The sequence below is a fragment of the Candoia aspera genome, chromosome 2, assembly GCF_035149785.1.
Source record: "Candoia aspera isolate rCanAsp1 chromosome 2, rCanAsp1.hap2, whole genome shotgun sequence".
Classification (NCBI taxonomy): Eukaryota; Metazoa; Chordata; class Lepidosauria; order Squamata; family Boidae; genus Candoia; species Candoia aspera.
Genome location: NC_086154.1, coordinates 174,554,350 through 174,578,342, shown reverse-complemented (window position 1 = coordinate 174,578,342; position 23,993 = coordinate 174,554,350). Strand labels below are relative to the sequence as shown.

At 38.5% G+C, this 23,993-nt stretch overlaps 1 protein-coding gene across 3 annotated transcripts in view; it reads right to left on the bottom strand.

Moving 5' to 3' along the window:
- The window catches only part of SLC44A1 (solute carrier family 44 member 1), a 97,409-nt gene that overhangs the window by 4,387 nt on the left and 69,029 nt on the right, over positions 1-23,993 (bottom strand). Inside the window, exons 7-15 of one of the 3 annotated variants that reach the window (XM_063294934.1) lie at positions 22,568-22,657; positions 17,192-17,331; positions 15,176-15,251; positions 13,180-13,345; positions 11,300-11,456; positions 8,399-8,482; positions 7,048-7,185; positions 2,838-3,074; positions 1,664-1,744 (exon numbers count right to left, since the gene is read on the bottom strand). In XM_063294934.1, the coding sequence (XP_063151004.1) occupies positions 1,664-1,744; positions 2,838-3,074; positions 7,048-7,185; positions 8,399-8,482; positions 11,300-11,456; positions 13,180-13,345; positions 15,176-15,251; positions 17,192-17,331; positions 22,568-22,657 (1,169 nt within the window). Of the gene's footprint in view, positions 1-38; positions 1,745-2,837; positions 3,075-7,047; positions 7,186-8,398; positions 8,483-11,299; positions 11,457-13,179; positions 13,346-15,175; positions 15,363-17,191; positions 17,332-22,567; positions 22,658-23,993 lie in introns of those variants that run through there. The other 2 variants (XM_063294933.1, XM_063294931.1) reach the window with 2 other exon arrangements.

The window sequence follows — 23,993 nt, the reverse complement described above, 5'->3', positions numbered from 1 at the left end:
AGCATAATTAAGAAACCATACTCATTTTAAAATTATAACTGCATTTAAATTTTGAACGTGCACTTCATTGGTGAAAAAAATGTGGAAAATGGGAGGTTTTCAAAATAAATACACACACGTCATAACAGTGGTACACAGAAAAAAGAAGAATCTGTTTCTTTGGTGCAAATGTTAAAAATTCAAATATTACCTCAATCCCTCCTGAAAGCCTTAGACATTTCAACAGATACGGACTGCTAAAGAAGTGGCTGCTTATTATAACCTATTTCACTGCAGTTCTTTCAAGGAGCTTAGGATGGCTTGCATGGCTCTGATCCCAGAAGGGGCCATTTGGGCTACCAAATTGAATGCCAACAGTGCAGGATTAAAACGTCCCCAACAGATAACTGTTCAGCCTCTGACATTCTCTCTGGGAGGACAGAGAAATGGTTATAGGTCCTCTGTTTGGGGTTGGACATTTTAATTGCAAACATTTGCATGTGAGTCAATTATTATAGAGGGAAAAAGAGCAGGGAGGGGGCCTGTTTGACCCAATGCAATGCCTCCAAAGCAGGGTGCTGATTCATGGAAAGAAAAAAAGCATGCACCCACACATGTTTCAATTCCAATCTTACTACATAGAATGATACATTACTGAATTTGTTCTTGTCTCTGGGTTACTGATATTTAGTTGTAAGCAAGGAAGTGTTTCAAACCAAGGAAGCCTAAGTTATATTTTATTCATTAGTCGTAAAGCATAGAAGGAACAATGATAAAGAAGTGGGGGTGGGAAGAAGTAAGAAGCAGAACAAGGAAAAATGTTACTTTAGCAGGTTGAAAGGAGTAACTGTATCCATTTCCTTACTGGTTGGGTGGAGAATGGCAACTTAAAACTGAGGCCTAAATGAATTACTTATTAGACTACACATGACTGCTTTTATTTGTTTCAAAGAGGTGCTCTGCACTGCAAAGAGGATGCAATATGCCTCAATGAGGCAAAACTGTGATACAATTTGCTCTGACAAGATGGTTTGTTCAAGCCTTCATCAAAGCAAAACATCCCCTCAAAGATATCCATAGTCTTATTGCTGATACGAATGGAAATAAATATGAAAGTGAATTAGAGACAACCATTTTCTTTCACCTCTGAGTTTTCTAACCAAATACATCAGAGGCTCAGTTGCAGCAGAGTGGAAATCACTGATCTGGTGGTGAACACTTGCCAACTTTGCAGTGAGGGGTCATGTGATCTGGATGTGGCTGCAGTGTCTTGCAGAATCCATTAGCAACCCAGGACAGAGCAATGGAAAAAACACCAGAGATAGAATACCTTGGCACTTCACCTGTATGTCAGATATTTCAAGTCCTTGAAAATAAGCACTTTTCCCCTTAATGTTTATAGCCCTTAGAATACTGTAAGTACTAGCCCTGCTGACATAAACACAGGAGAAGAATGAAGATACAGTTCCTTTCAGCTTACTTTTATGGGAGATGGTCTCAGCTGTGACAAAAACTCTGCCATCCAGGTAATAGGAAAGCTCACAAACAGAAAAAGCAGAACATCCTGAGTGACACAAATGACAAACACTTCTCCTGAAGAAGCACAGTCAGTGAAAATAGAAAGGGACAGGAAGTACAAGTGAAATTCTTGGAAAAGAGCAGCTACCTCTTCTCTTGGACCTACCATTGGTTTGAGCTCCTTGCCTTCTGGTCCTCCCCCCCGACCAGCTTCTTTCAATGCTTTTCTGCTGTTCTCCACAAATTCCTGAAAAATAGTTGGGGAAAAATCCTCCACTGTAATACTGCATTATAGATTATCTTTGGAATCTAAATACTGGTAGAAGAAGTCCTCCTTTTCTATCATCACTTTAAAGAGCTGGCACTTAAGATAGCTGCATTATACCTTCCCCCATCTTGTAAGATACCAGCTCCCAAACAGGACAAGAAAAATTCCCTGCTGCCTGGCAACTAAGCTGTGGCTCCCTACCGACTTTCCACTTTTCAACTCCCGCCAGTGTTTGCTTTGTTGTCCAGGCAAATGGCCTGCTGCTGATGCACTTACTGGAGGCTCTCTTCTGGTGGCTGCTAGGAAGTAGTAATGTCAGTGAATCCTTGACATTTATCCTGGAGAATCCTTGTGATGATCACATGTTAAAGGATTAGCCCATTTAAAATGCCAAACTACGGCTTAATGCTCTAGCAACAAATCCTATAACTGATGCACTTTCCCTAGTGCTCTCTGCTTTTTAACATTTATTAATTTTATTTATTACATATTTACTGAGAAAAGTGTGGTACAGTGGTTAAGTTGCTGGAGTGACATCAGGTCCTACTTCACTCTCCCCCCAACCCAACCTATCTCACAGCGTTGTTTTGGGAAGAAAACAGGAGGAAGGAACAGTATGTATAGTATGCTGTGTTGAGCAATTCTGTGTGGTCTAGAGACACAAGTAGCTTGTAATATATGTCACAAAAGAGGACCACTGAAAAGCCATGAATTTCTCCAAACTTCTAGCTGATGCTGAAGAGCCTACATCACCTCTCAGTTTAAATTTTAAAAATAAATTTGAAGAGTAGTTTTCTTATTCATCTGTGCAGCATGGAAAAGACATTTCTGGGTGAATGTAAGCTATTTTAATTAAACCACAGTAAACAAAAAATTATTTGGAAGCTTGTCAAATACCTTCCAACATGGTGTGGGATGAAAACAAATAGCTCTTAACATCAAATAAACTAGCAAACATTTCAAAACAGAGTTCCTAAAGGAAACAACATTCAACAACCACTGTGCTAGTATTTTTGCAGTTGATTCCTCTCACTTAAAAGAGTGCAGAAGTACAGAAAAATAAGGAACTTACCATCAGGACTTTATCCATGTAGAACTCCTTTCCAGGACTGCCATCATTATACTTGGTGTCAATGGCAAAGCACAAGAAAAGGACATCCACTACCATTTCATGAATGGACAGGAAGCAGTGAGCAACCAGGAATGCAAATAGGCAGACAATGACAAGGGGCAACACCCATACTGTGTAGTCCCGCTGGTAATTCAGCAGCATGATCCCTGCCAAGCCTGTGCTGCACACTATTAAGACCTAGAGAGACAAGAAAGCACAGAGCAAAGACACTGCTGATTGCCAAAGGTCACCTCACCTCCAGGCTTCAGTTGACCAAAATAACATGAGCTACTAAAGTCTGTCAAATCTCTGCCTAAACTATTCTTTTAATAACAATGGACTTTAACATTGAAGTATTTATTCTCTCTCTCTCTTACCAATGTTATGCTAATTTTGTAATAACAATTTGGATCAGGAACTTCATTATACAAATGAAGATTTTTCAACAGTAGTTTGTTTTCAATCTTACAGCTGAACAGATGTTACCTCTTTGCAAGATAATCAAAAGATAAAATGCACCTATTTAGTTATACCAGTTCTTAATTCATCCTTACTGGACAGTTTCTCTTCTATTCATGTATATATTTTTAATTCAGATACATAATATTCCAAAAGAAACTTAACATGTCTGTACTATTGGAGAAGAATCCATGATGGGTAAAATCAGTTTTTAAGGGACAGAACTAAAAATATGTATTAATTCAGCCTTTTCTAAACAGAAATATCCAAATGTTGGGTTACAACTTCTATCATTTCTACACAATATGGCAAGGCATCAGACTGGGTAAGGACTGGAGCTGAAACCAAAGTTATTTGCAAAGGCTCAGATCTTATATATGTATCAACTATTTAATCCAAGCTCTAATTCTAATAAAATAATGGCTCTTTCCTAGTAATTAGTGTTAGCTATGGATCACCCCCCCACCAGATGGCAATTTTCTTGGGAGGCAATTATTTTTCTTAAAATTTACAGTACAGAGATTCATTACATTTTTTCCAAACAACTGGAGCATGCAATTTTTTTAAAAAAAATCCTCTCAATTGAAATTGAGGATCACTAACAGCCAACTAAAGTTGACTTGAAAGCTTAAAGGCTATAACAGCAAGAAAACATATTGTGACAATTTAAAATGTGTGTGAGAGAGAGAGTTTTCTAGTTAACTACAGGTTGTCTTCACTTACCAACCGGCCACTTAAAGGCTGTTCGAAGTTGCAATAGTGCCCCAAAAGTAGATTTCCGACTGGGGCCCAAAATTACAACCCTCACAAGGCTTCCGCGATCACGTGACCGAGATTTGGCCATCCTGGAAGTGGTGGCCATTTTGGGTCACATGTTCGCCCTTCCTGGAACCAGGAAGTCCCCCAGGCTTATGACGCTGGATTTCTGAGGCCGCAGGCCCGGTCAGGGGGTCGCGCTGCTTCCTGTGATTTAGCAGGCAGCAGAGGGAGCCTTGAGTGTGCCTTCCTGTACAGGAAAGGTAAGTACTTCTTCCATGCAGTCCTGTATTGACTTATGCTTGCCTTTAATTTTTTCCCAGTTTTTGTTGAACTTAAGTAAAGATTTGTATGGTGGCAAGCACGTTCCACCCTCTGCCTGTCTCATTTTTAATTATATTTAACAATACTGAATGCTAGTGTACTGTTTTTAAAACAGTTGTTTTATGAAAATCAGATTTCTATACAGTACTGTACAGTGGCAAAAGCTGCAGAGTTTACTACAACAGGAAAAAAAAAGTTACAGTACTGTACAGTACCTTTAAATTGTTTAGTACTGTACTGTAGAACAAAGATTCCAATGAAGACCTTACAGTAAAAGTTTTTAATAATGAACCAGTAATAGTAGTTGAAAATAACAGTAATATTAACTGAAAATAATACTATTATAGCCACAGAAGCATTTCCATAGTCATGTTTTGGTGGAAAACATATGACTATCACATCTGCCTCCCACAGTACTGTAAAGTAACTCGTTTGCTTAACAACCATGCCATTCACTTAACAACCAAAGGAAACCACAAGCCCCAATCTTGAATCATTTAATGGCTGCTGTGACTCACTTAACAACCGTGGTTTGAAAAAAAGCTCATAAAAATTAGCCTGGACTCACTTAACCATTATGACTTAGAACCAAAAATATGGGCTTAATTGTGGTCGTTAACTGAAGACTACCTGTACTGCATTATTTTCTGAAACATCCTCTAGAGATACTAGGGCCAGACCAATTCCAAACTCTCTTCAACTATTTGCAGATGGAAAGTTAATTTAATTCTGCATTTGTACAATTTCCTAGTCTATGATTTACAAAAGTAATATGATCCATTTCAACATTTCATTCACCTATCCAAGAAATGTAGGCCTTGAAAAAAGGATCTTCAAATGCATTTTCAAAGTGTGAATCATGCTGTTCATAAAAGATACATGTGAAAATAGATCCTTGCATCTTACATCAATGTGAACGTTGGCTTAAGCAAAAAAGCAAAGCTGGGCTGGCCTGTGGTTAGTTGGAATTAAAGATGAGAGTTCTAAAGTGCTAGTTCCAGTATGTCTCATCATTTCATTGTTTCAGCCATCTGAAATATGTATCTCCCCTGCCCTTTACCTGCCCTTTCTAGCAGTATCAAATCCAATTCTGAGTTAATACTACAGTGCACACTATGGCCAGCATATTTTACTTCTCTTATTGTATTTACATCAATGTATATAATCATCATATATTAATGATTATCTCTCTACTTAATTTGTGGGATTACAAAAGTCTCCACTTGGAAGTTTAATTGGCTGCAGCATAAATTCATTAACCACAATGAGCAGAAAGAAAGGAATTCATAACTATGACTCCTGTGCCGTATGGAGGTTTTAGATGTATTTGTCTTGCAAGGCAGGTACATCAAGTTTTCAATTAAAAGAAAAGTGTTTTTAAATGTATGACCAAATCATGTATTGTTCTCTGATTATCTAGAGACAAACATTAAGATCACCACTGATCCAACTAGAATTTTAGAAAGCATATGGTGGGAAAGGTAACAAATCATTAGCATTCATGTACATATGTAAATTACAGCTCCTTTTCACATCACATTGTAACTTCAACATTCTAACATCACAACACCTTGGCCAGCTTCTCCTTATTTGAAATGAGAAAACTCACTCATCCTCAGGTTCTTGATTAAAATGGAAAGTGAAATATAAGACCACAATGAGCAGCATGTGCACCTGTGGTTGTCAAGTGCTGAACTCATTTGACCATGAATCACTGTTAACTGAATCTTGCCCACACTTTGATTTTTTTTTGGGGGGGGGGGTTCCTTGCTGCTATGGATATACTTTTAACAGCTGTATACATTGCTTCATTTAAACAGAAGATATACTTTGGGTATATCAGTAATGGGATAGTGTAGTGCAGAGGTTTTCAATTTTTTTCAAGCCATAGAATCTATTAGTTTAAAAAAAAACACCAGAAGTTCTAGGATAGAAAATTGGCTGTATTCCAGTGAACTTGGCTGCTGCTGCTGTTCTTAGTCTCTCACAGAACCCCACCAAGTTCTTGCAGAACCCTAGGGCTCTGCAGAACACTGGAAAACCCTGCTGAAATGCACTCTGTGGGAGGTGGTTTTGACTGCTCTAGACTGCAGAAGCAGGTGCAGCAGCATTTTATGTGACACAGCTAAGTAAACATTATATCCATTTTAGAACACCTATGACTAGTACTAGGCCACTACGAAGGCGCAAGAGGTGCTTCATTTCAATCCAGATTTTACTGTATCCCCTTGATAGGACTCCAGGAATCAGCAGCCTGCTTTGGAGCCACTGACTGGGTCAAACTGGCCACCCGACTGCCCTTTGTTTTCTCTGCATGCACGTGCTGAAATCATTTCCACAAAGCAGCCACCTTAACACTTTTGGCTGAAGGCATCAAGGCACAGCACCCCTCTTTTCCATGTCAAGGCAGCTCACGGAAGCAGCGTCACGGTGCACAGTACACTGGATACCAACTGATATCAGTACTGGAATCCTCACATATAATCCAACCATTCTTGGAACAGATTTAAAAAACAGCATATAGGCAATTTTAATGATTTAGTTTTTAAAATCACAGCATACATATTGCTTTGAGTCCAAATAAAGCAGGGCATTTGGAGAAGATTCCTGACATTTTTTCACTCAATCCTACCTTTCCAAGAAAGAGCATGAAGTCTCCCACTGTGTTTATAGCAGCCACTCGCAAAGCATTCTCCACTAGTATCACAAAGGCATCCTTTGCTGAGGTGCAGAAATTGGTACTGTTGATAGCTGTGGCTGTATATGCATTCTGGGAAAGAAAGACACCATTGTATTGGTCGTATCCTCTTCTACTCAAATTTCAAGCTCTTCCTGTATAAGATCTTCACATTTGGGTACTTTTGACAAATATCTCTCACCACTGAGTCATTATCACAAACAGAGAAGATTTGCATGAATCTGATCAATGGACCAAATTAGGTTTTAGTAAGTTGTGAACAGCCAAGTTGATGCACTTCCAATATCCCCTCTATTCTTCCTGCAAGGTCTTATAATGTCACCCAGGTTGCCAATTGTACTTAGCATTAACAAATCTGCTTCAGAAACCATGATTTGAAGTACAGTACTGTACAAGTGGCAGCAAGAGAAACAAGCAGGGACATAAATTCATTTCTGGGATGTTGCTAAACTCATTTATATCTGGATAAACCATAAATTAGTGTAATGCCTATACTAATTTTCTGGGGGACTGACCCCAAAGGATTGTTTTTTAAATTAAAACATTGTTCTTTTAAAGATTTTTAAAAAATCTTGCACAGGTTCATTTACTATCTGCAAAATGATTTTTTTTTTTAAATTGTATTACAATTGTACACTAGGAAGGGAAGGATGGAAGAATATTAATAATTTTAAAGTACTGAAGCACAGGAGCATGTTGTCCAATTTTTTCATATTGGTCTGAACTTTTTTTTTCTATTTAAGAATTTATGTTTTGAAAAAAAATCAGGACAAATAGGTTGAATAGATCTGAGTAACAGATTATATAACAAAATCATTATACAAGAATTTGCATAAAACTTGCAAATACAATAAGGACAGAGCAAAACAATGTAAAATTACAATATACCAATCAAAGGATATCTTTACAAAAAGAGTTTGATTATAGTTAGTCCACTATAATTCAATGAAGGCATACTTCAAGGATATGAGATAGACACAATTATAATTCTTTCCTTTCTAAAATTATATCTAAAAAGTTTTTATTCTTTCTGTAACAAGTTCGTTCTGTGATCAACCCATTCAATCTCTACAAATTTACTTCAGCATCAAATGTGATTTTATTACAATGCCATCTCATCTAAAACATTACATTTGCTCTTTTTTGCCCCCAAGGAACGTCCTGCACTTTAATTTCAGCAAAGGGGCTATGCCTTTAGTGCATAGGCAAATTGTAACATACAAATTAGCAACCTAAGGATAATTATTTCATCCTCTGCTTCAAATATGATTGTAAGAGATCTTACCTGATTTAAGTAAGTCAGGCACTTTTCTACACACCAGAGACAGCAAATGCAGGCTTTCAGAATACATCGAGCACAGCAATTTTCCTGAGGGAATAATAATAATAATGATCAGGGAAAAAAGGAAAGAAATTGCATTGTGATAGAGCAAAGAATTGTGGAGTCCTTGGTGCTCTCTCAGCCTTGTTGTTTTCTTGCAGACGTTTCATTGCCAGACTAGGCAGAATCTTCAGTGCAAAGAGGGAGTGGGCCTTGCTCTCAGTTTATATACTGTGGCTTGCCCTGCTTGTGTTGGTGGGATGTTGTTCTCTTCTTGGGAGTTCTTGGATTGGGCTGATGTTTGCTGCTTGGTTGATTGACATACTGTTTCCCTTCTCTGGTGTCCTGGGTTGCTGCAGGGTGTAAGTGCTCATCTGAATAATGTTCTTACACAGCTTCTCTTGTGGGAGGTTGGGTTGTTACTTTGGTAATGGAGCGGTTGGTTGGTGTGGGTTGTTTTTTGATAGACTTCTGTTTTTAATTTGCCGTTGTTTCCTCTGCTGATGAGGATAGCCAGGAATGGTAGTGTGTTGTTGTTTTCTTCTTCCCTTGGGAATTTTATTCCATTAAAGATGTTGTTGATGGTTTCATGAGTTTCTTCCAATTGTTTCTTTTGTATTATGACGAAAGTGTCATCCACCGGCATCACTCAGACAAAGCAGCCATCAACAGACACATAGAGGTAAAGAACATTTCCATACCATTCAAAAGAGACAACAGAAAAGCCAAAAGACCAGAACACCTCCTCGCCAGCAATCAACACCCAGATATGCAAAAATCAACACTAGGATTAACACCAGATGAACAACCAAACAACACAATACACCCTAATCAAGTACTATTAGCTGAACTATTAACTCAGTCAATCAACCAAGCAGCAAACATCAGCCCAATCAAAGAACTCCCAAGGAGAGAACAACACCCCCACCAACACAAGCAGGGCAAGTCACATTATATAAACAGAGAGCAAGGCCCACTCCCTCTGAAGATGTTGCCTAGTCTGACAATGAAACATCTGCAAGAAAACAACAAGGCTCAGAAAACACCAAGGACTCCACAGTTCAACCCTGAGCTACAAATTTTTGCTTCGAGAGCAAAGAATGCTTTTTAGATGAAAAGTTTCAAATATAGGGTTCATTTTACATAAATGTTTTTTTGTAGACAACTTCACAACCTAATTTTAATCTAATGATTCTTATAGCTATGTTATACAAAGCCAAATCCCATATGCAAAACAGCTGCTTTTTCTTTCCATGCAGCACCATCTGTTTATAGATTTATAGGGGGAATTCTCTGGGTGAACTTAGCTGTACTTGGGGACTACTGGCACTCACTACAATTTCCATTATTGCAATAATGATAAAAGTAATGGCTGCTAACCACAGAAATGGTTACAGCTTACTTAATAGGTTAGGTCTTAAGAATGTACCCTGCATACTATTCAGAATTTGGCAGTGTCCACTTCCACAATTTATAAATAGAATTGCTGTACAGGTAGTCCTCGCTTAATTACCCTAATTGATAAGACTTCTGTTTTTAATTTGCCATTGTTTCCTCTGCTGATGAGGATAGCAGATCCCCCTAATGGGGACTGGATTTTTTACTGCTAAGTAATGCAGCTGTTAGGCAAAACATGACATGACTGCACCGCTTAGCAACGGCAGTTTCGGTAGTCCCAGTTGAGGTCATTAGGCCAGGACCTCATGCTTCTCCTGCCGGCTGCACTTGCCTCCATTTCAACTTCCCCCCACCCGCCTATCTCCCCCTCATGTCTGCCCTTTTCACCACCTTGCATTCTGCCCCCCTGCCACCCCCAGATGACCTTCACCATTGTCTTCCTCCAGCTGCTGACGAGGTGCAACTGGGGCAGAAAGGGCAGACCGGGCATACGTCATCAGAAGGAGACAGCAAAGGTCAACTGGAGGTGGCAAGGATGGCAGAGCAAAGGGTAATGGGGCAGCAGAGAACAGGATGGCAGAGTGCAGGGCGGCCAAAAGGGCAGAGATGGGGGGGGGGGAGATAGGTGGGTGGGAGGAAGTTGAAGCATACCTTGCAGTCGTAAATGCAGGCGGGCTGCCAAAGGACCAAATTTTGGTCACGTGACCACAATGACCATAACTTCGGGAGTGGGCATACGTATCATGCGTTCAGCACCGTTCAAATGGTCGCTGAACGAATGGTCATTAAGCGAGGACTATCTGTATAAGTAAATCTTACCAAGCCCCTAAACCCAGTTTTGCTTCTTTCTTGTACCTCCTGAAAATCTCATTAATATCTTTGAATAATAGCTGCATTGGGATTCTAAGATACGTAACCTTGATGGGGACAGCTCTTATCATACCGATCAAGCAGTAAAAAAAAAAAATAGCATAAAGTTCCTACTAAAATCTGCATAGTTTCTAAAGACAATATGAATTTTAAAGTTTATTGTTTAACTCAAACACTTTTTTCTCTATCACAGCCACATTAGCTTCTGTTTTCTGCTTGCATCTCCCCCAAAATGCTGCTTGTGCCTCTTTTACCTAAGAAGGCTTATTTTACTCATTTGGGAGATATGGCTGGTCCACATCCCATTCCCACTTCATAGCATGTGAGGTGGGGCATAATGCTACCATTGCCCATTAGTCATAATGGTTATAAGCTCCCTCCAAGGTATTAACCCTTTGTATAAGAGATATCAGTGAACAAGAGTGGGAGAATTGTTTTGCCAATATCTAAGAGGAATTTACTTGGCTACTATGAGAAACAGAATGCTGAACTGACTGCATGGGTCTCTGTTCTGATCTGTTGGAACATATTTCATGTTTTTTTTCCCCTGTTAGTTTCATCATTTCTGATTATAAAGCAAAATTAGTTTTCCCTTACTTTTCCTTTGACTTGGGTATGAATATACATAAGAATCATTCTTGGAATCTTCACTAAGGTAATAATGAAAGACCCTTTAGCCACAGTTCCGAGGTGGTAACAGATCAAGCGACTGACAGATGCCAGAATTGGTGTGAGTGGCAGATTTCGTTTTTCTCTGTGGGGAAAAATGTAAAAATGACAAAGTGTGACAGTATACTGCATTTATAGGCAAATTTAGATGGCAATGACATTACTAAGGTGGCATCTTAACTTGTGAAGAGCTCCAGGTATAAATTTTGTAGGGCACTAAATTTGTAAATGTAGTCTTTGTCAGGGGTGGAGTTAAAGTGGACGGATTCTTTTCTTGAAACCAAAATGGCATATAAAGTAGTAAGAAAAATAATTATATCACTCAAGTACAGTGGTGAAACTGAATAGTCCTGACCTCTGCTTGGAAATAGGCAATAGCTTGGGCCAGCAAAATGACTATAAATGTTTGACAACAAATTACTGAGTGGTATTTGATCTGAGAATCAGAAAACACTTAAATGATTGGATCGATCACTTCAGCAAAGAAGACAGAAAAGCCACACTGATTACAAATAAATGCATCACCTGCGTAGTTTAATTTATAAAATGTACATGTAATTTATATTTGAACTGACTTAACAGCAAGGATTTTTCTACAACTTCCCCTGGGCTAAATTAAAAAAAGCTTTCTTTTTTAAATCGTCCACAGAGAAGTGAAGAACTTTTTGGGATGGGCTTCCATCATACTTGACTGGATGAAAGTTCATGGTGACTTCCATCTCTTTGAGATCTAACCACCATTCCATTTACTTAATTGCTCTCAGTTTAGGAGATTGAGGGAGTCATATGGGTCTGCTCAGAAAAAGAGGATCAGAAGACCATTCATGTCAAGAGCTTCATCCTTTTCTCCATTCCAGAGGGCAAACAGACATTTGACATGTGTCAAGATTGCCAGGCAGAATACCCCAAGTGCAGAAATCCATTAGTCTGCCCACTAGGGACCATTTCAATTCGTCTCTTATCCGTGCAGGGAATAAACTACAAATAGTATAAACCTTGCAAAAAAATGAGGCTTCTGAATCACTGACAGATTCAGCTACTGATCAGAAGATGGGGAATAAATGTCAGATCTCCTGCCTTCAAAGCTATCTTCCTGCAGAGTGTGAAAACTAAAACTTCTATCTTCCTGATACATGTGCTGAGCCAATTATACCCTAGGGATTCCTTCAGTGATACGCATTAGACCAATTACATTTGGATCAATTACATTTTTCATTATCATGGCAGTCATGAAGCCCCAGACATGGAAGTAGGGGCCTTCAACATCAAGCCCAGGACAACTTCCATTAGCTTGATCAAGGAAGCTACAGAATAGCAGTTGGTGCCAACTGTCAAGATACAAGAACCTTAGATTGATACTAACTAGAAGCCTGGGTTTGCAGTAGAATCCATTTAGATGACAGCAGCTCCTGCTAATGATCCTCTAATTATGGAAACAGTGCACAAAATAGCTACATACAAAATCCTCTACATAGGAACACTCCTATCAAAAAATTTTGGGAGTAAGGATTTTCTGTAACTCATCTATATAGCTACATCTTATAGATACGCTAAGAATTAGCTCCTCAGAATTCCATATGATTTATTTATGAGCAGACCATGATATATTCACTCTTTATTTAGTATAAAGGCTGTAGAAAACAAAGCATCTCTCCAGAGCACCTCCCCCCCAGTTCAATACTAGCTAAAGTGAGAATTTGCCTTTCTTCCGTTCTATCATTTCACTTCATTAGACTAGTCCGTGCCCAATTACTTTTGAAATTTCAGAAGTTGGATCACTCATGATTAGACTGCCCAAATTCACTCACCTTGTAAAATAATACGTCACAACAGCTCCTGCTACAGTCATCTGCTGACAGGCAAGAATAAATTCACTGATCCAAACTAACCCCACAAGGTGATACCACCACATGTATTTCAGTGGGCCTGCAACTCGGAACTCTACAAAGCCTTGTTCATTTTGAACAGGGCTACCTGGAAGGAAAGGAAGGCAGGAAGGCTTTAAAATATTAATTCTATGAAATAGCTGCCCTTTTAATATTTGCATAAGAGTAGCCTATACAAGAGTCACAATTATGCTTGTTCTGGGTATTTTTATAAGCAAATAATAATATACAAGGTGACTTTCAGAACTCCAGGGTGGCAAAAATGTTTCAGTAAAAATAGTACAAAAATTGAAAAGAGGCTAACAGGTTGGAATCATAGAATCACAGGGTTGGAATGAACCTTGGAGGCCTTCTAATCCAACCTGCTGCCTAGTGCAGAAATCCTCATACCACCCTGGACAAATGGCTGTCCAATCTTTTATTGAAAACTTCCACTGGGCATCCATGACTTCAGGAGGCAGGTTGTTTCATTGCTTGACAGCTCTCACAGATAGGAAATTCCACTCATTAATTCTTGTCTTACCTTTGGGTGCTCTGGAGAATAAATCCACCCTCTCTGCCCTGTTATATCCCTTCACGTATTGGAAGACTGCTATTATGTCTTCCCTTAGTCTCTTCTGTAGATTAAACACATCAAGTTCCCTTAACTGCCCTTCACAGGATTTAACCTCCAAGCTCCTTATCATCTTTGTCACTCTTCTCTGCACTCTTTCCAGTTCCTCAGTGTTCTTTTTGTATTGGGATGACCAAAACTGGACACAGTATTCCAGGTGTAGTCTGACCAGCGCAGCACAATGCGGTACTATCACTTCCCATGTTCTTGACATTTTACCTCTGTGGATGCAGCCCAAAACTGCATTGGCTCTTTTAGCAGCCGCAGCACATTGCTGGCTCATGCTTAGTCTGTGGTCTACCAAGATAAGCTAAGCCAAACATGGCCTATCTTGTATCTGTGCTTCTGGTTTTTTCCTTAGTGTAGAACCTTATATTTCTCACTACTGAAGGTAATTAAAAACTACCTGAAAGTAAACAGTTTGGGAAAGGTTGCTGAACAGGTCTTTGGATTACTAATTTGGATTTCCTTGAAGGAAAAGGATTATCTGGACCCCTTTCAATTAGGTTTGGGTCAGGGCCTAGGGCAGAGATGGCACTGATCACACTAGAGGATGACCTGTGGCACAGATAGGATGGGGGAGATACATCCATTCTGGTTCCCCTTGATTTCTCGGTGGCTTTCAGTACCATAAATCGTATCTTTCTGGACTAACTGTGGGAAGTGGGAGGTATATGGTGGTGGTTCTTTTTCTGTGGTTGGTTCCAGTTGGTGTTGGTAGGGGGAGAGAGACTGAGCCCAATGCTCTTGATTTACGGGGTGCCCTAGTGCTTAACACTTTCACACCTTCTATATTAACATTTACATAAGGCCACTGGGGCAGGTCATCCATTGGTTTGGAGTCAGGTATCATCAGTATGCTGATGATATGCAGTTATACATTTGGTTTCTGGTTTGGCCAAGCAATGCTGTTGCAGTCAAATCCCAGTGCCTGGAGACTGTAAGGGTTTGGATGAGGAAAAACAATCTCACTGAGGAAGAACTCAACCCTAGCAAGACCTAGTGGTAGCATGTGTTTGAGTCTTCCAGTGTCAGTTTCAACCTATTTCATGGAAAATTGGGATTCTCTGGGAAAAACTGGAAGGCTACCAGTACGTTTGATTGCATCTGTACATATACTGTGGAATCACTGCTCAGTCAGTGGTGAGTTAACAAAAACAAACAGGTCGTGTATTTCAAAGAAGGTTCTTAGTGAGGTTTTTACATTTAATTTGACCCAATATAAAGATTGAGAGCACAATACTTTTCTGAAATTGCAAACAAAAAAAAAAAAGCAAAAAAAAATTAAAACTATACAGCACGTACCAGCGATACCTAGGAACAGCAAGACCATAATCCAATATATCCAGAAGAGGATGAGGGCAAAAAAAGTCCAAAATGGCTGGAAGACAAGCAGTGGCAGGTGAATGAAAACCTTGCCAGCCACGTGGAACAAGGCAATGGTGAGAGCTACTCTTTTGCGCATAACTAACATTATTAATAGTAAGATAACCTGAAAAAGGAAAGAGATTCCATAATAAACTTTAGGTGAATGGTATCTATTGAAATAAGGTAAAAACATGCCTCCTATTCAGAGCTCCAATTTTTTTGCATTTAATTACATAATTAGAAATGCCAACACAAAATATATGAAGTAATCTTAACTCCAATAGCCACTTAGTAATAACAGTGGGTCACAGGGCATTTTCACATATTACTCTACAGAAATAAAGGTGAAAGAAAACTGCAGCTGGTCCTGGCTTGGGTTACATGACTGGGTAGCACATGCTTATTCTATTCACACATTATATTTTAGATGGACACATGAAAAAACATAATGTGTGACTTGGCCTTTAGAATGATCACAGTCTAGGCAGGATATTGCCTCCTCTTTTAGACTGAAACTCAATACAGTATATACCAATATAATTGAAAACTATGTGCATTGGCAGTGCTGACAACTAGGTCTGCATTATATTTAAGCTTTGATAATGAACTATTTCAGAGCCAGTGTAATGTAGTGTAAGATGTTTGACTAGCAAGTGGTAGACCCACGTTCTAGTCCACCCTCTGCCATGGAAGCTCATCAGGTGACTTTGGGTCCTTGCCTCACAGGGTTGTTGTATGGAAAACAGAAGAAGGGAGCACTGTGAATGCCACCTTGTGCTCTTGTACAAATCTAATACATAGACAAACCAGATTACACAGCATTTTCCCCTAATCTCAAAACTAGTTCTGCCATTCTTGAAAGCATAAAACTTCAGTATTATTTTTATTGTTTTTTTTTCTCTCTCTCCTTCCCCCTCAGTAAGTTACTGAGAAAATTAACAGCATGATAACATAACTATATGTACACTCCTGAACTTGGTCACTACCTACCCACGTACAGGTAGTCCTCGGTTAACAATAATTCAGCAACCATTCAAAGTTAAGACGGCACTGAATGAGGAGACTTACAACCGGTCCTTGAAGTTGTGGCTGTCACAGCATCCCTGTGGTCATGTGATCACAATTCAGGTCCTTGGCAACCAACCCACAATTACAATGGTCACAGTGTCCCACAGTCATGTAACCTCCATTTGCAATCTTCACTGCCAGCTTCCAACAAGCAAAGTCAATGGGGAAGCCGGCAGGAGGTTGCAAATGATGATCACGTGACGTCATGCCTAATGACTGTGCAGGATTCACCTAACAACTGCAACTGGAACTGCTGGAACTGCCATCGTAAGTTGGCATGGTCACGTGACATCACAATTTACGACTGCGTTACTCAGCGACGGAGTTCCCTGTCTCAATTACTGTTTTAAACCAAGGACCTGCACTTAGTTTTTTATATGAGAGAATAAGAAGCCAGCCTTGACTTTTTTCTTCTACTGTGTAGAGACCATGATATAAGTAGTAGAAATGTGGCATCTTATTTCCAGATTATACATGACCAGCATATTACATGTCCTTCTATCAGAAGGCTTTCTCTCTGAACCTACTCATAATAATAAAAACAACTCCAAAGATGTATATTCGGTTGTCTACTTTCCCTTATAAGAGAGCCAGTTTGGTGAAGTGGTTAAGGCACCAGGCTAGAAAGCAGGAGACCATGAGTTCTAGTCCCACCTTAGGCACAAAGCAGCTGGGTGACCTTGGGCCAGTCACTTCCTCTCAGCCCTGGGAAGGAGGCAAGGGCAAACCACTTCTGAAAAACCTTGCAAAGAAAACTGCAAAGACTTGCCCAGGCAATTGTCAGGAGTTAACACTGAACTGAAGACACAAATTTAAACTTCAGTCTCCCTTACATATGCCTCCATGTGCAAAGATGCTCTAACTCGACAGCTATCAAGTACTCACTGTGAAGATGGTAGCTCCAATGGCATAGATCAGGAGGGCCTGACGATTGTCTTTGGCTATTTGAAGCTGTTCAGCAGTAAGAGTACCACTGGGAGATTTCCACATTTTAACATACAGCCACCACAATACTCCTGTGCCACCTGTACCCACATAGGAAAAAAATACAGTGCATTCCATTTTCAGAAAAGCAAAAGTTTTTTTTTAAATAGTTTGCAAATAGTTTGGACAGTTTCATTTTCTATCATACTAGACCGGATTGAGATACATCTAGGGTTAATTTTAACATTAAATATGGGGACAGAATGATATTCTGATTTCCCAGTAGACAACTGATTAAAAAAAGGTTTGGCTTTACAAAGCATATATTTCTGTTCCATAATTAGAAGAGATTAAAGACTCCTATGCCAGAAGTGTCATGGCCAGCTTGACTCAGAGACTGATACCGACGAGCCTGCTCTGGATGCACTGGGTGAGTGTCTCCTCGGGAATAAGCAATCAAGCACCTGAGACTGACTCTGCAATCATTCAGAGTACCTGCCCTTGGAGTCAGATGATGAAGACCCTGATCCTGGGCAACCGACCAGTCCCTGGGTGTGCTGCACATGTGTGCTGAGCAGACCAAAGGTGCTCTACATGCCTTCTCACCAGAAAAGAGTGTTCCCATCCTTCCACCCAGAAGAGGCTCTACATAAAAGCCACTGCTATCTGGCAAGAATCTATGGGGAACAATGTTCTTATTTGGATTTCACATGGTTGAAGGCTTGAACCTTTTGCCTCCTGAACCTCTGAACTTGGACCAACTGATGACCTACTCTTAGACACCTAGATCCTTGGATTGGGCTCTGACCACACTTCTGCTCATGCTTTGGATTCCTTTGCAGGCAAGCTCATGTGCATTTGAAACTTTGCTGAGATGTGCCTGTGACTGCACATACACTCTACTTGCTGAGCCTGAAATAAAACTTCAAAACCTAGTCTCTGTTTATGGGTGGGCTTGGTCTGGAATTGGACAAGAAGAGATGGTTTTATAATGAAGCAGCAACTAAGACAAAACAGCTAATAGACTAGACCAGAGTTTCTCAACCAGGGTTCTGTGAGAGGTCACTAGGGCTTCCCTGGGAGATCAAAATTTATTTAAAAAATTATTTCAAGTTTGGGCAACTTCAAATTAAAGAGGTAAGTCTCATTCTTTATTTTTAGTTTAAGAACACCGTTAAAACATACATACAGGCCTACACATGAAGTGAATATAATAGTTTTGTAACTTCTGGCCTATATTTGAGCCTGAATGTGCAGGGGTTCCCTGAGGCCTGAAAAATATTTTAAGGGTTCCTCCAGGGTCAGAAGGTTGAGAAAGGCTGGACTCTAGACTATGCTGATTTACAACTCTGTCATCTCTTTTCTTTGAGATGAGAAAATAAGGCCTTGTCCCACCCTTTTCATTGGTTAGAATTGAGACTTTCAACTGTGACCAACAAAGCACTCCTTTTATTTTCCCATCATTCACCAAATACATATTTTGTCATTAAATGAACTCTATGGTATATACAATTTTGGTTGAAGTAATAACTTGAATGGAACTTTCCATTTTAAGGAAGATAACAACATCTTAAATTTTTAAAACACTTTTTTGCTATTATTTTTACAGATTTTTATAAAAACTGCTTTGGGTACAGTACATTCTGTACACTGAAAAACCTCAAAAGTTATATAAATACAATTTTCTTGTATCCCAACTCATTATCAGAGAGCAAGTTTGGTGTATTGGTTAAGGTGCTGGCCTTGAAACCAGTTCTAGGCCCATCTCAGGCATGAAAGCCAACTGGGTGACTTTGAGCCAGTCATGCTCTCTCAGCCCAACTCACAGGTTTGTTGTTCTGGGGAAAGCAGGAGGAGGAAGGAGTACTAGGTACGTTTGTCCCTTTGAGTGAGGTATATATATATATGTAAAAGGCAGAATAATAATAATAATAGATTGCTAATCTCCTGCCTTTTATTATTTCAAATTAGATTTTTAAAAATTTTTTAGAAATACTACCTTTTACTTCATTAAACATTTTTTAAGCAGTGCCTCATGCAAAAAGCGTGTCAATTAAATTAGAGTATAGTAAACCTACATGACTTTTAAAATTTTTTAGTTTTGCAGCTTATACCACTACATATGCCTTACCATTTTCCTCACTTTTGTACTTTTATATTCCATGAAGTGTAACTCCCTGAATTCATCAATGTGAAGTCATTCTGCAATATAAATATTACATTCTGCAGGGTAAACATTGCCATTATTTTAATATTCTCTTCTGGTTTCTAATAATTGGCAATATCCTCATTCTGTCTAATAAATCTTTATATAAACTTTGATGATGATCAGATTGATATTGATGTTTTGCGACTTGCCATTCCCACCATGGCAATCATTTTTTGATTAGACAAGCTTCCCTCCTCACAGCCTTTTGTGACAGCATTCCCAACATGCTTTCAAAACCCCAAATGATTTCATGACTGAAATCTTAAATTAGGTTTACTACTAGTAACTTTAGAATCCAAGTAATGTTTAGCTATTGTTAAAGCAGGTGGTAGGCAGTCTATGATTTGCAGTCCATATCTTCTAAATTCCTTAATTCTAGGTAAATAATCTGGAGTGCTACATATATACTGTATGTACCTTCTTTAAAAAGGAGGAGAAATCAATTGTTAGTACCTCTTCATGTGATCCTTTGCATTACTCTGGCTTGTTACTGCAAACTGCCTCCCCACCCTCAGCCCTCAAATTTCACCCATCATAATTGGAAACCACTTGTCACTGACTAGGCTATATTGGGTATCCGAAAGCACTCAAAAAAGATAATACCTTATTCAAGAAGCCATAATACATGTGAAGATTCATCACAGCAAAAGAATTCAACCATTACTTTTCTTCTATACAAATTGTAAAGCAGAGATATGAAGACAATGCTGATTTGAGATTATTTTTGCTTGTTTTCCTGTAGGTTTTGAGGTAAGTTTCAGTGCTAATACTAAGAAACTTCTAGCACTAGAATGGATAAAGCATGTGCTTATGGGTCTTTGGAAAATATCTGGCTGGTGCAGCTGGAACCAGGATCCCAAACTAAATGGACTCTTGCTCTGATCTGGAAGGACTTTTCTTGCTTCATCTGAAAACTAGGGAATTGTATGTTTTCAACAGATGGGCTAGTTGGATCATGTGCAGCAGATATGAAAAACTGCCAATTTACTGAGCAGTGAAATGTCAGTCCATAAATACTCTAATTCTAGAATCTGGTTTGATACATAATAAACGTTTTTTAGTTACCACTTTTTAAACACTTTATTTCTAATTGTTTACAAGGAAATAGGCTCTGTAATATTTAGGAAAATTAGAACAACATATTGAAAGGTCATTATAGTCTCCAAAAGGACAGGATTTCAGTTTTAAAGTCTAACAGATTAGAACAATACATCACAAACATGATTAGAACAGAACTCAAATGCCTATCCTGATTTTAACTGGAACCCCAGATATTTCTAAATGTATCAGAGAGATATAATAAAATAGGATAGTTATGATTACACATGGTCTAATGAAGAACAAATCTTGTTACAGTTTCTAAGTAAAAACCCATCCTAGGGACACCCATTCACTTCTATCACTGCTCTCTGAAGTGAATTATCTCCTTCCATCCCTTGATGGCATTGATCATGTCTAAACAATGACATATGCACTGATGTGAAACATGGAAATAACCATGGGTTTTTTTAAAAACCACAATATGAAGTCCATCATATAAGAAAGAAACATAAATAAAGTACTGTTTGCAATTTTGGGTATCAATTACTATTTCTATCAATTGTCACTGTTTCTTATTTTGCGTACACGTATGAAAGCTTTAATATAATCTTTAATCTAAGTTTGGTTTGAATTCATTGCTTTCTCTCCCCTACTCCCTCCTTTTAAATGTATCTTCCAACTAAAGACAGTATTTCATAGATCTGATGACATGGGTCTACATTAGCCTTCCATCCTTCCGAGGTCGGTAAAATGAGCACCCAGCTTGCTGGGGAAGGTGACAACTGGGGAAGGCAATGGCAAACCACCCCACTATAGTCTGCCAAGAAAATGTTGCAAAAGCGGTGTCCCTCCAAAGGGTCAGACATGACTCAGTGCTTGCACAGGGGACCCTTCACCTTTCAAACTACATACCAACAAATGTATTTTGATGCTAGAAAAATCTTTTTTTCTCTTGCAATGTGCGCACTTCCACATTACACACAGCACATAAGCAAAGTACAAAGATAATCTATACATACAAAAATTGCCTACCTTTTAATTCAATTCAAATTGAACACCTTTCAATTAAATGAGATGATCCAATAACATATCTATTATTATCATTATTGTGGTTATTCTAGAAAACAAGGTTCTAGATTCTCAAGATGAAACATTCAATCTATAATCTCTTTCTCCCCACTCTTACAGCTAGGTGAGCCAATGCAGCACTCTCAACTCACAAAATCAGGGTGTAGTCTCCCAGGAATTCTCTGGCTTTTTAGACTAACTCACCATGTATACTGGGCCATCCTCACAAATGTGGTTTGACCTGCAGCTGCTATCAGGTATTTTCTACCCCCAAATCCTCTGGTATATAAAAATGGCTTGGGAGAGAGGCAATGACTTGGTGGTGGGATGTGAAGAAGGTAAGAACATAGTTTTTCTTGTTGTTTTGAAATATTTCTTCCTTTCTTCCAATGTAGCGTAAATGGATAGGGTTGAATGAACTACTAGTGAAATTGTCATCCCAGGGCCCAAGTCACTGTTCAAAAGTTGCTCCAAACTTGTCAATAAATAACACTGACACAGACTATGGTGAAACTCGTGAAATAATGATTCCAACTCCTAAGGTTTGCAGTGGAAAAGGTAAACTTGTTTTGAGGATATTGATTCCTCTGGCTAATGTAATGCCTAAACTTGTTTTTAATGCTATCTGGAAATGTCCTCTATTCTACGACCAATAAAACAAAGCCTATACTACTTTTCAGATGGTGGTTAAACAGTTTCAGGGTTACCTTCCAATAAGACAACACTATTATCTTCTTCATTATGCTGGCCATTAAATACAGCCTTTAAACTAACATTTGGACAATGATCCCTTCCATTACTATATTGCCATGATCACATGATAAAGCAAGCATGTAAGCATCAATCCTAAAGTAGGAGGCTCTTTTTGGTTATTTCAATTTTCATAAAGCAGAGAGAACAGTTTTGAGAAAACTGGTGAAACAACAGCAAAATGTTTCTGCAGCAAAAGAAGGGTTAAACATATGAGGAAAAGACACACATACTCAGTCTGAGGAGACAGAATACCTTCAATTACTTACCAAGTGATCCCAAAACAACAAGGATTGTTAAGATCCAAACAAGTACTCTTGAAATATATCTGATTATCACCATCAAAATCATGGAAAGCACTGCAGAAAAACAAAATAGAATAAGCAGGTTAATTATTCAAAGCACAAATAGCCAAGAATAATGGCTGCAGGAATATAAATTAATATTAGTGATTTTTCTGCATTCACTATTAACTCTTCTCTACAACAATGTGCAGGTTAAACTACTCTATTCAGCTTCCCATTTGTAAATTAAATAAAACTAGCCTGTATGCAGATTAAGCACCAATGTATATATACACACACCTATATACATGTATAAAGAGATGCAGGCACATACAACAAAAGATTAAATGACATGATAGAACAGCACATTTATTATCATGAGTTGCAAAAGCATCATACAACTCATGGTGAGCAAAACCCAAACAGCTGCATGCAGACACACATGCTTAACATTATCATGTCAAGGATGAATAAGGATGTAAAAATTGGGAGAAGAACCACATACTATGTTATGCTTCAATTTGATCAGGGTAATTCATTTAGCTAACTCCTACATATCTAGTGCTTTGTTCGGAATGTGAAAATCTAGTCTGTTTATGGTACTTTGTTTCATACTGAAACATACAAATATACCAACAACAGATAGGATGGCTTAGAAGAGCATGAAAAGCTGCAACTGCTTCTGGATTGCACGTATCATTTGGGGGGAACATTACTTTTAATATAATTAACATTAGAAGTAATTAATTCTATTAAATTATGTATCAATCTGTGTGCAAGTGCACATAAGTTCATAAACATAAATTGCAGCATACTAAACATGTAATATTTAGCAAGTATCAGCAAACAGAGAAATGCACTGGTGAACTAACTGTTCCCTAAATGTGATCTTTAATGTACTTAAGCAAATACTGATACTATGGAGAAGATTAAGTTATACATTTTTGGTCATTTGCTAATTTTAACTGAGATTATCAATATTCATTAAATTTGAGGATATTCATTTCCCATTGACTGTGGCATAAATATCCAGAGAGGTAAAAGCTTTCAAGTAAAAACAAAAAATTCAATCCACTGTGTTTATGAAACAAATGTAATTATCACACTGCTACATGCTTATCATTATCCCAAAATGCATGGCTTTAGAAAGCTATGGCTTCTCCATCATTGCAATTATCCCTAAATCTTATTATCATCTGATATGTATGTATGTATGTATGTATGTATGTATGTATGTATGTATGTATGTATTTCCCAATGGAATATTTCAATGAGTGTTGTTCATTAAGAGCTGTTGGCTCAATGTAACTCTATACCAAAGACAGCTCTCTCTTACCATCATATTTACTTTAACAATCAACTCGATATAGAGTTAAGAAATTTTAACTAGGACTGTACTCTTTAAACCATG